Source organism: Natator depressus, chromosome 5, assembly GCF_965152275.1.
Source record: "Natator depressus isolate rNatDep1 chromosome 5, rNatDep2.hap1, whole genome shotgun sequence".
Classification (NCBI taxonomy): domain Eukaryota; kingdom Metazoa; phylum Chordata; order Testudines; family Cheloniidae; genus Natator; species Natator depressus.
Window position 1 is genome coordinate 108,809,655 of NC_134238.1, and position 15,669 is coordinate 108,825,323.

The 15,669-nt window shown below is 46.8% G+C and overlaps 1 protein-coding gene across 2 annotated transcripts in view; it reads left to right on the forward strand.

Annotated features, from left to right (window-relative positions):
- Nucleotides 1–10,199: 10,199 nt before the first annotated feature.
- The window catches only part of SH3GL2 (SH3 domain containing GRB2 like 2, endophilin A1), a 142,853-nt gene continuing 137,383 nt past the window's right edge, over nucleotides 10,200–15,669 (forward strand). Inside the window, exon 1 of one of the 2 annotated variants that reach the window (XM_074953442.1) lies at nucleotides 10,200–10,459. Coding sequence is in view for 1 of the 2 variants with exons in the window: in XM_074953443.1 (XP_074809544.1) it covers nucleotides 10,415–10,459 (45 nt within the window). In the remaining variant the exon portion in view is untranslated. The remainder of the gene's footprint in view (nucleotides 10,460–15,669) is intronic. The other variant, XM_074953443.1, reaches the window with a different exon arrangement.

Consider the following 15,669-nt stretch of genomic DNA (forward strand, 5'->3'; position numbering starts at 1 on the left):
ATGAAAGGAGGCAGGATGCAATGCTGAGGCTACTGGAGGATCAAACTGATATGCTCTGGCATATGGTTGAGGTGCAGGAAAGGCACAGACCGCCACTGCAGCCCTTGTGTAACCAACCACTCTCCTCCCCAAGTTCCATAGCCTCCTCACCCAGCCGCCCAAGAAAGTGTGGGGGGAAGGGGCTCCAGGCACTCCATCCCAGAGGACTGCCCAAGCAACAGAAGGCTGGCATTCAATAAGTTTTGAAGTGCAGTGTAGCCTTGTCCTTCCCTCCTCCCCTCATCCACCACCCCAGCCGGTGCTTCCCTCCTCCCACACCCCTCCCGGGCTACCTTGGTAGTTATCCCCCTATTTGTGTGACGAATAAATAAAGAATGCATGAATTTGAAACAACAATGACTTTATTGCCTCTGCAAGCGGTGACTGTATCTTGCTTAAGATGCATTGCTCATTGAAAATGGACTTTCATTGTATAAGCAAAGCTGAGATGAAGTCCTGGCTCTCTGGAAGTCAGTAAAAGTGTTACCATTGACTTCAGTGGAGGCAGGATTTCACCCAGGAAATAACCGAATGTTTTGAGACTAACGATCACATTGTGAGAGCTGACAATACTATGGGTAAATTCACATTGATGGTGGTTTCCTAATGGCCACACATAGTTACACTTGTGGGTGTTGTCACAGCAAGGAGCTTTTTACCAAATAGTCAGTCGAGCAGAGTCCTGCTCCTGCCCCTCTGGACTGCACATACATCCAGTATAAGGTCCTAACCCACAGACTACTTAGAGTGTAAGCTTTTTGTTATGTGCGTTTACAGCACCTACCACAATGGGGCCCTGCTCTCTGACTGGGCTCTCTCGGTGCAACTGCTCTACACATATTAAATAATAATATTGAAGTCAATGAAAGGACTTACTGATTTCAGTGGTTATGGGATCAGGCTGTTGGGGGTGGGGGTGAGATCCTGTTACTACACTGAGCCTAATGCTGTTCTAATTCTCCCATTCTGAACTGAGCAGGGGATTTGTTTGTTTCTCTCTTTCAGGATATACATTTCAGTTGAAATGTTAAGAAGTATCTAAGTGACTTAGGAGCCTACATCCCATTTTGAAAAATGACTTAAGCATTCGAGAGCCTACATCCCATTAAAGTCACTTCTGACATTTCACTTTTGAAAATGGGGCTTAGGCTGCTGAATCATTTAGGCCCTTTTGATAATTTTACCCATTCTCAAGTAACTTGCTGTGCATTTTTATAGAAATGTAATTGCATGGGTCTATGCAAATAGCAATTCCAGCAGAAATATGCTTAGCACTACTCCTACTAGCTTGGCTGGAGGGGGAGTTTGTTTTTAGCTCCTCTGATAGAGCTGCTGCTGCCTAGTGGCCCCGCAGGTGTCCATATAAATCTTGATTGTGGAAATTTGTAGGATGCGCAGAGAGCCAGTGGTTCAGCCATTAGATGGAGAACTTAGCCTTGTGGTTAAATTGGCTCTATTGTTTAGGGCCTGGTTGGCAGAGCCAACACAGTGACAGTCACCTCAGTTAATGTGCTGTTACTGTTTATAGACCGTGAGACTGGGACTGCAATAGGACATTATACAGATTTTTATCTGGGGGGTAAGGATTGTGGCTGTAAACCAGTACCCAGCAAGCCAGCCTTAGATTGTTGTTCTACTTGTCATGCTGACATTGTGGAAGGAGGTGTTGCATGCTCGCTAAAAATCCCACCTGGCCTTGGTTAACCTCAGGTTTCTGGTCTGTTTTCCTGACTGTCCAAAGCAAATCAGGCCTGAAATAAATAATGTGGCTGCAGTTCCCCACTCATGTGGCAAGAGAATATTGCTCCTGTTGCAATGGACATTCAGAAGCTGCTTTCTTGTGTTTCTAATGCTATTTTTTCACTGCTCCCCCAGTCTAACTTCCCATATTCATACTGGGTGTCTCAATGCTGGGAGAACTGGGAGAGAATGAAAGAACTGGAGAATGGGGAGACCACCAATGGGGAATAGGTCATGTGGCAGTGGGGGAAGGGGAAGGAAATGGGAACTCTTTATGGGGGTATCTAGCATGGGGAAGGGAATGAAGCTCGGATCCAACTGTCAGAAAGAGCCATTGGGAGTGAATATACATATGGTAGGGGAAAGAAGAAAAAGGAAGATACTTGAGGGGTGAAAATCCATGCCAGAGGCTGAGATATCCCAGAAAGATGTTAAGGAAGGAGGGACCTACCATACAGGGAGACATACTATACAGTATAGGGATGGAGGGAAGAAATGGAGAGACACCACAACAAATAGAGTGTGAGAGGACAGATCACTAAAGAGGGGCGGAGGGAATCTCAGGTTAGGAGAAGGAAAGAGAAGAGGGAAATGTCCACAAAGATGCTCTGGGGAGATGGTTGGGGGTAATAATATTGACCCCTTTGTAAAGTGGTTTGAGATCTATTGATGAAAGAGATAAAAGATGAGATCTACTGATAAACTAGATATTATTATAAATGGAAGGTTCTTTTTTAAAGTGTCCAGATACGTGCATGTGTGCTCATGTTTGATATTCTTGGAGTCCACACAGATCAGTAACGGGTTTTGTCACTGCCTGCCCTGTAACTTTGTGTCCTTTATGCTTTGCAGTTACGGCTCAATTCCCTGACGCCAGTAGCCTACCAACAAGCATGTGGTCTCACCCTGGTTCTCACCAGTCTACTTACTCTTTGTAGGGTGATGCCAACAGTCTGTAGAAGAGAAGAGTGAGGGGGGATTTGATAGCAGCCTTCAACTACCTGAAGTGGGGTTTCAAAGAAGATGGATCTAGACTGTTCTCAGTGGTGGCAGATGACAGAACAAGGAGCAATGGTCTCAAGTTGCATTTGAGGGGCCGGGGTCAAGGTTGGATACTAGGAAAAACTATTTCACTAGGAGGGTGGTGAAGCACTGGAATGGGTTACCTAGGGAGGTGATGGAATTTCCATCCTTAGAGGTTTTTAAGCCTGGCTTGACAAAGCCCTGGCTGGGATGATTTCATTGGGGGTTAGTCCTGCTTTGAGCAAAGGGGTGGACTAGATGACCTCCTGAGGTCTCTTCCAACCCTAATCTTCTATGATCCTATGAACAGCCCTTCCAATCCCGGGTCTCCCCAAATCCACCCTGCACAAATTCTTAATTATCAGACACTCTGACTGTTTGCCTCTGGTTCATCACCCGCAAAGTCATGAAACCAGCCCCCCAGTTACCAGCTCACTTTAGCATATGTGCTCCACACAATTTGTACACCAGAGACCTGTTTGGCATAAAAATAAAAAAAAAGTTATTTAATAGAAAAATCACATATCTAAAGATAAAATAGTAGGGGGGAAAGCAGACATATACAAATGACACAGAAAATAACCGTAAAGACACAATCTCAGGGCTTTATACTTTCATATTAGATAAAATCCTTTTTCTAATTAGCGTTACCTATAGCCTTAAAACAGTTTCCCAGCATAGCCCCTAGCTACAGAAGGGATCCAGCACTCCCAGAAGGCCAGGAAGAGAGGGGTAATAGTATATAATAATGACTTAACAGTGTTTGAACTTCTGATTGACTACAATTGTGAATCAATCATTGACGGTTGACATTGTACTGTTATCTCTGATGAGGGCTTACTGAACTGAAATATAGATAATATACAGTATTTGTTTTACTACTCTTGTATAGTCTGGAACAAAACCTCTTATGATCAATGGGAAATTCCGGTAACTTCCTCTCAGGGCAAAAGTTTCTTCTCCATCAATCATCACCTCTTAGAAGAATATGAAAGGAGTGGAGTTTCAGATTCTAATATTTTAGCTTGTTTGGTTATCTGTATATGTATTCATTTAAAAATAAATTAAATATGATTTCTTTTAATCATATGTTAAAAAAAAAAAACCAATGGCAGAATATGGTAACCAGTTAATCATAGAGGTAAAATGTGAAAAATGCGTTAAGTTATCCAATTCATTTCCCTGACAGGTCAGCATGGCTTCCGAGGATATGTTCTCTCGTGCTTTATCCAGTGCAGTTTTAAAGTTCAGAAGCAATATTTCTTTCCATTTAACTGAGAAAGATTTAGTTTAAAAAATGGAAAGCAATTTCTATTCAAAGCTCTGATCTGAAGAGAGCTCAAATTGTTCCTCCCACCCTTTTTTTTTTTTTTTGTAAGCACCTCCTTTTACCTTTCATCCTCCTCCAGAGACTGACTCTGAAACCTTCTGATCAAATATCTTGATGATGAGACAGGAAAAAAAAATAGGGAAAGTGTTTGGATGATGATGTGTCTCAGCTTACCCAAAACTGAGAGTCACCTTGTTAACCCCGGCCTCCAGTGAGAGGGAATCTTTCTTGTGGTACCTGGGTGTTAGCTCCTCAACACTACCAGCCCTTCAGCCACTCAAGCTCCCTCCTCAGGGCTTATACCAGCCCATCCTTCACCTTGAAGGTTACGAATAGGTGCACCCTAAAACCCTTTGAATTATACTTCTCTGATATCCAGCCCCTGAGACTGACTACTCACAGAATTCCCAGATCCAAAGGTGCAGTGTACCCCAATTTACCAGCTGTACCATAAACCGCTACTCCTGTAAGCCACGCAGGACTTGTGAGCACTTTTATTAAAACAAAAATAGGTTTATTTAAGAAAGAATAAAGATTTTACTGGAGATAAGAGAGTGATGGACACAAATGGTTACAATACAAAACAAAACCATAAATATTAACTGGGGTCTACACTTATCAATAGTTACCTTTCCTATCTAATAAAGTAGATTTTGACCTCCTCCCCACAAAAAGGTTTAGTCTATTGCAGAGCTGACTGGGTTCTCAGTAAACATCATCGAAACCATTCATGAAAGTACCCCTTCTGCAAAGGGTTTTCCTCAGTGAATGGATCAAGAGTGTCTTTTGTTTCTATTCACAGCCAGGGTGACTCTCTATCTTAAGGTTCCTTTTTCACTCCTAAGTGGTTTTGATTGATTGGTCGTTCCTCTGATGGTTTTTCCATTGATAGTTTTGGAAGGGTGCAAAGCTGGTCAACTGAGCCTTGGATTACCTCACCAGCTGATTAGGGAGGAGTGATAACTCCCTCTTGCTCGGATGGGCCATCTCTGAGGTCCATTACCTCTTGGGATATGTCTACACAGCCGACGTTCAAGCACTGCAGCGGCAGTGCTTTAATGTGGCTGTGTAGTCGCGGCTCCAGCGCTGGCAGAGAGCTCTCCCAGTGCTGTAATAAAACCACCTGCGTGAGGGGAAGAGTTCCCAGGCTGGGAGTGTGATTCCCAGCTCTGTAGCTCTGTCTACACTGCCACTTTACAGCGCTGAAATTTACATCGCTCAGGGGGTGTTTTTTCACATCCCTGAGTGAAGAAAGTTTCAGCGCTGTAAGTAGCAGTTTAGACACGACTTTGGTGATTAACTTCTACTCCAAGGCCTTGTCTACACTGGCAAGTTTCTGCACAGTAAAGCAGCTTTCTGCGCTGTAACTCCCAAGGTGTACATACTGCCAACCCACTTAGTGTGCAGAAACTGCGCAGTAGCAGCGCTGTAAAAAAATCCACCCCGACGAGAGGTGTATAGCTTTCTGCGTGGGGGGTACAGCGCTGCGGTGCCCATGTGGACACCCTGGTTGATTACAGTGCTGCAACTGGCCTCCGGAAGGTGTCCCACAATGCCTATTCTTGCCCTTCAGGTCATCGGTTTGAACTCTACTGTCCTGCCTTCAGGCGACCAACCATCATCCTCACCCCGTAAATTCCTTGGGAATTTTGAAAGTCCCCTTCCTGTTTGCTCGGTGATGCATGCAGTGGTCTCAGCACATCTTCCAGGTGGCCATGCCTGCTCTGTGCATCAGGCAATCCCCCACTTGGAGCAATGCTGAGCTGCTGGACCTCATCAGCATTTGGGGAGAGGAGGCCGTCCAGTGCCAGCTGCGCTCCAGCCGTAGGAATTATGGTACCTATGGACAGATTTCACAATGCATGATAGAAAGGGGCCATGACTGGGACACACTGCAGTGCAGGGTTGCAGAAAGCAGGCTTGTGACTGTATGATGCGAGTACCACCATATGCCTAGTCTGAGCGGTGGAACAGGGTGTTGATTGACTCCCTCACTTCATGAGAATCTGCCTTAGAGATCTCCAGGAAACTCTCATGGAGATACTGGGAATCCACTGCCACAGGTTCTTTGGCAGAGCTGCTTTGTTTCTTGCCTCATTATGGGTAACTTTCCCATGCCACTCTGCCATCACTGGGGAGGGGACCATTGCTGCACACATGTGAGCTGCATATGGGCCCGGGCAGAAGCCGCAGTCTTGGAGAAGACCCTCCCTTGATTCCCTGCTCACCCTCAGCAGTGAGATATCTTCCATAATGAACACAACATGTGGAAAATGTGAGGACAGGAATGATTATAAGGTCGCCCCTACAGTGCTGGCTCTCCCCAAGAGCCATGTGCCCAGTGTACAGTACTGTCCTGGAACACTGATTTCCCCTGCCTCTGCAGTTGCTCAGAATTTTGGGGGTCTTGTGGCTCATGTGGGCTTTCCTGGGGTCAGCCAGTTTGTAACGGGTATGTGAATAGTGGCTGTGTTTTAAATCACTGAATCAGTGGTCTGTGTTGCAAACAGTACTGCTTCTGAAAAATGTTGCATTTTAGCTTCACGGAGATGACCTTGAGAGCCCAGCCTCCCTCTTTGTTATCACTGGCTGAACGGCTGTGCAGAATTAGAAAGCAGCCACGAAGAACTAAGGAGGACTTTCTGCTTGATGTCATGATGCACTCCATGGCCAAAACCCAAGAACTGAAGGAGTGGCGAGACAGCAAGAAGAGGGAGAATGCAGCACACTAGAATGAAGCCACGGAGCAGCTCTTAAATGTTATGGAGCGCCAAGTGGACCCACTCCAGGCACTACTAGCATTGCAAACCGAGCAGCTCTACGCCCACCCTCCCCTGCAGCTGCTGTTGCAAAACTCTTTCCCCTGCGCCCCCTCCCCAAGACACCGCCAACGCACTCTTATCAACCTCCTTGCTCCAGTCTGTACCCACTGCATTCCACTCCTGCCCCATCACAATCTTGCCCTGTGGATTCCCAGTACCCACTGCACTCAACACCCTTCCCTCTGCAGTTTAGCCCTGCTGAAGTACAGTACAAGCTGCACTGTACTCCAGAGGAGAAGGTTGCATATGATACCTGGACATACACAAATCTTTAACTGTCCTGGGACCCCTCCTCTTCCTGGGACCTTCCCTTCCCCCATTCCCCACAGTGCTGATGTGGTATTTTTGTTTGTCTTTCTCCTCCGGTTGATGTTTTTTAATAAAAGAATTGTTTTGATTTGAAAGCAATCTTTATTCCATTAATTGAAAGCAAACAGCCCTACAAAGCAACAGACAATTTTCTTAAACTTTCATAGCGCATTGTCTGCACCAATCACAATCACCTTCTAGCATTACAAGCACTGCACTCCCAAGCATAGCAACAAATATTAGTGGCTTTCAGCTTCAAATTACTGCCTCAAGGCATCCCTGATCCTTATGGCCCCATTATGTTCCCTTGTAATAGCCCTGGTCTCTGCCTGTTCAAATTCAGCCTTCAGGCACTAAGCCTTAGTGGTCCAGCCCTGAGTGATGCTTTCACCCTTCCCTTCACAAATATGGAGCATACAGCATACAGCTAAAAGCACAGGAATATTGTCATCGGCCAGGTCCAACTTCCCATATAGGCAGCACCAGCAGGCCTTTAAATGGCCAAAAGCACACTCAAAGGTCATTCTGAACTTGCTCAGCCTGTTGTTGAACTGCTCCTTGCTGCTGTCAAGGTTCCCCATGTATGGCTTTATAAGCCACGGCATTAAGGGGTAGGCAGGGTTTCCCAGGATCACAATGGACATGTCGACTTCCCCTATGGTGATCTTCTCTCCGGGAAGGAAGTCCCTGCTTGCAGCTTTCTGAACAGGCCAGTGTTCCAAAAGATGTGTGCGTCATGCACCTTTCCGGACCAGCATGCATTAATGTTTGTGAAATGCCCACGGTGATCCACAAGCACCCATAGAACCATTGAGGAATACCCCTTCTGATTAATGTACTCGGTGGCTAGGTGATCTGGTGTCAGAACTGGAATATGCGTGCCATCTATCACTCCTCCACAGTTAGGGAAGCCCATTTGTGCAAAGCCATCCACAATGGCATGCACGTTGCCCAGAGTCACGGTCTTTCAGAGCAGGATTCAATTAATGGCCCTTCACACTTCCATCAACATGAGTCCAATGGTCAACTTTGTCACTCCGAACTGGTTTGTGACCAATTGGTAGCAGTCTGGAGTAGCCAGCTTCCATAGTGCAGTTGCCACGCGCTTCTCCAGCAACAGGACAGCTCTCATTCTCATATCCTTGCGCCACAGGGCGGGGCGAGCTCATCACACAGTCCCATGAAATGGCTTTCCCCATCTGAAAGTTCTGCAGCCACTGCTCGTCATGCCAGACGTGCATGACGATGTGATCCCACCACTCTGCTTGTTTCCCGAGCCCAAAAGCAGCTCTCCACTGTGGTTGGCACCTCTGTGAATGCCACAAGCAATCTCGTGTCGTAGATAGTACACGTGGTGAGATGAATGTCTCACTCCTCTTGCCTTTATAGTTTAAGGAATAACTCCACTGCCACTCGTGACGTGTTAGTCAGAGCGAGCAGCATATTGGTCAACTGTGCGGGATCCATTCCTGCAGACCGAAAAGGCAAAGCGCGCAGTAGACAAACCGTTGAAAGATGCGGACGGAAGCACAGGGATTGCTGGGATGCGAAGCAATGCATCACGGGGCATTGGGACAGGACCCAGGATGCCCCGCGACCCCCTCCTCCTTCCCACAACTCTTAATGGCAGAAGAGGAAGAGATGCCTAGAGTGCACTGCTCCAAATACCACTGTAAGTGCCACACGCAATTGCTCAGGTAGCTGACAGTGTGAACACACAACAGCAGTTTCCCTTCAGCACTCTCTGAGCAGCGCTGTAACTGCTGGCACTGTAACTCTGCCAGTGTAGACATACCCCAAGTCCAGAAAGCCTACTTTGAATATAAATACATTGTTCCTTAAATATTACCCATGTGTGATGGGTTGCTCTGCTTACTGCTGGACAGTTCTGGGAATTAGCTCAGTCAAGGCCACTGCCACTTCCAGTGATTACCCCCCATCAGTTTCTCTTCTGCAGCCTCTCTCTCACTCACAGGAGCCGCAACTATGCTCTTCATGCCTCAGTCCTCCGGCCAGGTCACTAATGTGGTTTCCCCTTCCAGGGGGAGTGCATCCAGGTTCCTGCTCTCCAGAAGTCTCAGGCAGGCTTCTCTTTCACTGCCTCACAGTGCCACTCCCAGAGTGGCTGCCAGGGGAACCCGCCATCTATTCCGGGTTCCAGCTCAGGGCCCTCTACGCAGCAGTCAAGGTCCGTTTCCTGAGCTGTTTCCATGTCTCCTAGCCTTCCCCATTCCTCTGGGGATTTGCAACTTTCCTCATTCCCTCCTCTCCTGGAGAACTTTAGTCAACTCATCTCTGCAGCCCCCCAAAACATGCCTCCTTCCTTCCAGAGAGGGCCTACAGCCTTTCCCAACCCTGCAAGCTCTTACACACCTACTTAATATTATGCACATGGGCAGAAAGTTAAGCAGTCACATAAGCGTTTGAGGGATTGTGTCTTAAAGTGGCCAGATTTCCAGAGGTACTCCAATTTCACTTGAGTGCAGACCAAAGATGCTGAGCCCCTAGGAAGATTGGGTCACTTTCATTTGTCATCTTAGGGGTTCAGGGGGTCTGAAAAGTATGGCCTCATTCTAACCACATCGGAATTCTGCCTCCGGCACATAAACAATTGTGGAAAAAGTGCCGCAAGAAACCGACCCAATGAGGGCTTGAGCCCTGGCACACAGCCATGGGGCAGAGCTCAAAGCAGGGCGCTCAGGATTTGGAAATCCATCCTATACACGCATTATAAATAAAGATCTCAGTCTGATTGATTGGTTTTTTTTCTTTTTAATTCCATGCTCTAATTTAAACAATTCTACAGCTGAGAAATCAGGGGCTGCGTATGTCATATTGTGAGGAACAAAGCCGGGGAAGCCGGGACGCTTGCTCTGAGGCCAGGGCTTGAGGGTTGGGGAAGGAAAGGAGGACTGGGAGGACAGCTTTCTCTTTAAGAGGCTGGATTCCCTCTCTTTGACGTCAGGGTTTCTGCACCACAGACTGGCCTCTGATAACCTGTTCGCTGGGTTAAAGAGGATCTGAGAGCAGCGAGCGAGCGAGAGAAATCCCGCTTTCAGCAGCAATCAGCCATCTGGTCCTCCAGTCGCTCCCACCCTCTTAGCAGCATCAGCATTCCCGGGGCCGGGGCGCTTCCCTGCAGCATCCTACCATGTCCGTGGCCGGGCTGAAGAAGCAGTTCCACAAAGCCACCCAGGTACAGGAGCGGGCCCGGGTCGGAAGAGGGGGGAATGTCTGGTGTCTCCCTGGGGCTCAGGCTGCCTGCGGCGCCCGCTCCCCCAGCGCGGGGAAGGAAGTTGGAGCAAGAGGCGAATGTGTGTGTGTGTGTGTGTGTGTGTGTGCGCGTGGCTCTGCGGGGGGCCACGCGGCTGGGGGGCACCAGCCGGACCCTGGAAGCTGGAGCTCTGGTGTGGAGCCCTAGGGATCGATGGATGGATGGATGGATGGGGTGATGCAATGCTCAGAGGCAATTCCTGGAGGGCGCAGCTCTCCGGGGTGATCGGACCCAGCGATCACGGCGGACTGGGGGGGTGTGTGTGCGGGTCCTTGACTTGCTTCGCCTCAGGGAAGTTGTGGGGGGATCCTGGCTGGTGCCGCTGCTTTGAAAGCGGACAGCTGCCGAGGGAAGGAGTCAGACTCCCCCCCCGCTCCCACCAGCCCCGCGCGCCTGACTTGTGCGGCCCCCTGCACCCCCGGCTGATCTGCAGGACCCAGCGCGCTGCGAGGAATTGGGGAGTACGTGGGAGTGGGGCGGGGGGCTGCGGGAGCTGGGCGGTTGCTCCCCTCAGGGCCCCTGGATCTGGCTCTGCAGCAGGTACCGCATCCCTGGGGAAGGAGGAGGCGCGCGCAGCGCGGTCACTGGATCCCTCACTCCAGCCCCGCTTGGCAGCCGCAGCTGCATTATTGAGCAGGTAGAGCCCAGGCTCGGCTGGCAGCCGTCTCTGCTGCCGGGTCCTGCGCTGCGGGCTGCTCTTTCTCGCTGCCGCCGCAGAGCGGCTTAGCAATTGAATTACTGTACTCCAGGAGGGCCCGCTCTGCCGCCCTTCTCCCCCGGGATGCGCTTTGGTGCATCTGCCACAACTGCTCCCTGGGCTGCTTGGGGTATGATTTCATCGGTGAAAACTGCGCCTCGTTGTGTGGCCGCCTGTGAGATTATGTAAAGTCCTCCTCCTCCTGTGACCTTGCACTGGGAGCACTCTCTGAAATCTCCATCCTATGAGCAGTTGTACAGTGTTCTGAACTGCTATGGTTAGCTTTCTCTCTCCCCCCTTAACCCTCCCAAAGGATCGTCTGTGTTGGTTTCACTTGTCCTGTAACTGCATAGCCCTACTCAGACCTCTGGCAGATTTATCTACAGTTAAACTAATTTCAGGACACGCTTGCTCTTTGAATCCCAAAGTAGGCTTCGCACTAATTTAAGAATTAATCTTGTTGGATTTTAGATGTTACATACAGGCTGGTTTAGAAATCTGGCCTTAAAATAGGGACTTTTTACACTGCAGGTCCCACAAGCCTGGGTTTCATTTGGATTTCTTCTCATTGTTTTTGTAAATCACCAATATACTGTAATATTCAGATTACAGCCAATATGTTGGCTGGTGGTGTGATGTATGGTAAGGAGAACCAGCTGTGTTACCTGTGAAAATCTAGGGCACCCTGCCTATACCCTCCCAAGGGCACAAGGCGTGACCCAATCAATTTAGGCACCCCCCACCCTTTCCCTTCCAAGGGCTCAGGGTGTAAGGCACCTATCCTTACCCATGGGGCTCAGGAAGAAACCTGGTCAATTTAAATACCCGCCCTTTCCCTCGGGATCAGGGCTCCTCAGGTCTGCAGAACCTTTTCCCAGTGAAAGAGCCTTAAACAGCTGTGCTCTAAACATTTATTCATTAGCAACACAGAATACATATACCCAGCAAATCCCTTATGCTCACCACTCCCAATATACAGACAAATTTCACCCGATGGCCAGTCAGGATCCACTCATCTGGGGGTTCCTGGTGATGCCTTTGCAGGTCACGGTCATGCAGAGGGGTCAGAGTTCCAGTAGCTTGATGTTAAACTGCAATCCGGAAATGGTTCCCAAAGAACATTGTTTTTCATTTACATTATACAGGTAAAACTAGCTACGTCCTTCAAATTTACTAAACCTATCACATTATCCCATACTCCTAAATAACAGAAATTTTAACCAATTACACACTGGCACCTATGTATCCTCCTTCCTGCCCAAGTTTTTACATGTTATCTTTCATGCCTAAATTGTAACTTAGTTGTGACCCTCTCTGTTTATGCAGATGATCAGCATAAAAACACTGGTTAGAGCTTATTTTACCATTTATTGAGTCTCTTTCTGTATCTTCCCCAATTTCCTAGCACCCGCGTGTCTCCACTTTACAGCCTTGGTGGTTATAACTCTCGTTAGGGACATTCCTGAGGTGGGGTTGCTTTATCAGCAGCAAAACATTCCTTTTTTTTCTTTTCAATTTTAGTGGTGAACTCCCTGAGTTTCACCCATGGCTGGTTTATTATGCGGGTGGGGGATCAACCAGGTCTCCGGCCTACAGCTCCTGTAGGTGCTCTACATTACTTTAGAGAGAGCAGGATGGAAGTTTCACCGAACTCAAATTTATTTTAAAAAATAACTTAAAATAGTACTTAAAATGCAATCTGTGGTCATATTCTGATCTCAGTTACACTGGTGGAAATCCAGTTTAGCTTCATTGAAGTCAGTGGCGTTACTCTGCTTTTACACTGCTGTGACTGACATTAAAATTTGACTCTGTCTTCGATTCACATATAAAATGGGTAAAAATATCAGATGTTACATAGTAATCCTTATTGTGAAGTGTCTTCAGGGAACAGAATAAGGCCATTGTAAATAGACTCCAAAAGTAGGCTTGCAAAATTCAATATGGTATAACACCTTTTGGGAACCTGTGCCTTCTCCTTTTCTCATCTCTTTTAGGTTTCTAGGAAAAGTGTGCCTGTTTTTGTGTGCCTGTTGATCTAATGCAACAATTCCTTAACTCCATCCAGTAGAAGACTCACCCAAATTCTGGTTCTAATTGTGATTTCCTCCAACCTAAAAATAAATAAAAGGCATTATGATTGTGAATGTAATGGTGTATATTGGTGTATACCTTTATTGACAACTGTGCACAGAGCAAAACATTGCATCTTGTCATTCATATCATACTGAGCTGCATCATTTGTTAAATATCCTTCACATCAACCTGTCATGGTCATGACAGATGCACAGCAGTTACAATTAAGTCCCTGGGACAACCAACCATTATTTTCCCTCTATTTCCTCCAATGCATATTAGAAGCCAAAAAATCAACATCACTGCAGTGAAATCTAGTACCCAATGTAAAAATTCCAGTGCTGTACTAGCCAAATCTAAGGAGAGGGTGTGCTGAAGCCTACTTTGTAATGGTAAAATTTACGCAGTCTCCTTTTCATAGTACAATAAAGAGAATCCTTTCATGAACAGTAGGAGTAAATAAGAAGCATTCCTGGATGGAGCATGCTACTTGGGTGCACCTATACTGTGCTATCCTTAAGATGACATTCTCATACTACATCGCTGATTCTGAGGATTCCTTTAAGCAGCGATGCTGCCATTTATAAGTCGGAAGAGTTTGAACTAGCTGGAACCAAGATAGCAGTCCAATTCCAAATTTAGCAACCTGTCCACAGACAACCTAGGGATTTTGGAGGCCAACCCTGATTTATACAATTAATTCATACTCATGCTATGAAATGCTGGCATGAGTGAAAATTACTAATGAGTAAGAGTCACAGGATCGGGCCCTTTATTTACTTATGCTGCTGATTGAAAAATCAAGGGCCCATCCCTGCCAACCCTACTCACATGAGAGTCCCATTCATTAGGGTTTGCAGGATATGGGCCTATATTTGCTATAGAATGAAGTCTATCAACTAAGAACAAACACCTTTTTAGTGGTTGTCAAGGTTCCTCCCCCACTCTGAACTCTAGGGTACAGATGTGGGGACCTGCATGAAAAACCTCCTAAGCTTATCTTTACCAGCTTAGGTCAAAACTTCCCCAAGGTACAAAATATTCCACCCTTTGTCCTTGGATTGGCCACTACCACCACCAAACTAATACTGGTTACTGGGGAAGAGCTGTTTGGACACGTCTTTCCCCCCAAAATACTTCCCAAAACCTTGCACCCCACTTTCTGGACAAGGTTTGGTAAAAAGCCTCACCAATTTGCCTAGGTGACTACAGACCCAGACCCTTGGATCTTAAGAACAATGAACAATCCTCCCAACACTTGCACCCCCCTTTCCTGGAAAATGTTGGATAAAAAGCCTCACCAATTTGCATAGGTGACCACAGACCCAAACCCTTGGATCTGAGAACAATGAAAAAGCATTCAGTTTTCTTACAAGAAGACTTTTAATAAAAATAGAAGTAAATAAAAATAAAGAAACCCCCCCTGTAAAATCAGGATGGTAGATACCTTACAGGGTAATTAGATTCAAAACATAGAGAACCCCTCTAGGCAAAACCTTAAGTTACAAAAAAGATACACAGACAGAAATAGTTATTCTATTCAGCACAGTTCTTTTCTCAGCCATTTAAAGAAATCATAATCTAACACGTACCTAGCTAGATTACTTACTAAAAGTTCTAAGACTCCATTCCTGGTCTATCCCCGGCAAAGACAGAATATAGACAGACACACAGACTCTTTGTTTCTCTCCCTCCTCCCATCTTTTGAAAGTATCTTGTCTCCTCATTGGTCATTTTGGTCAGGTGCCAGCGAGGTTACCTTTAGCTTCTTAACCCTTTACAGGTGAGAGGAGCTTTCCCCTGGCCAGGAGGGATTTCAAAGGGGTTTACCCTTCCCTTTATATTTATGACACGCCCCCCAAATCTCAGCTAGGGTGAAACACTGGCTGGGATTTCTTCCTGGAGCTCTAGGAAAAACAGAGTTAATAAGACACATGCATCTCTAAATATACTACCAAGTACATAAAGACTAACAATATTTTCTACATCTCAAGGATGATTTTAACCAGTTGATTCTGGGAAACTTTCACGGGAGAGTGCATCAGCCACTTTGTTAGAAGCTCCTGAGATGTGTTGGATGTCGAAATCAAAATCTTGGAGAGCTAAACTCCACCGAAGAAGTTTTTTGTTAGTTGATGGTGTGAAGCCACTTCAGTGCAGCATGGTCGGTTTGCAGGTGGAAACGCCGTCCCCAAACATATGGGCGTAGCTTTTCCAGAGCGTAGACAATGGCATAACATTCTTTTTCAGTGACTGACCAGTTGCTTTCCCTCTCAGACAGTTTTTTGCTGAGAAACACTACAGGGTGGAATTCTTGATCAGGTCCTTTCTGCATTAAAACTGCTCCCACACCACGTTC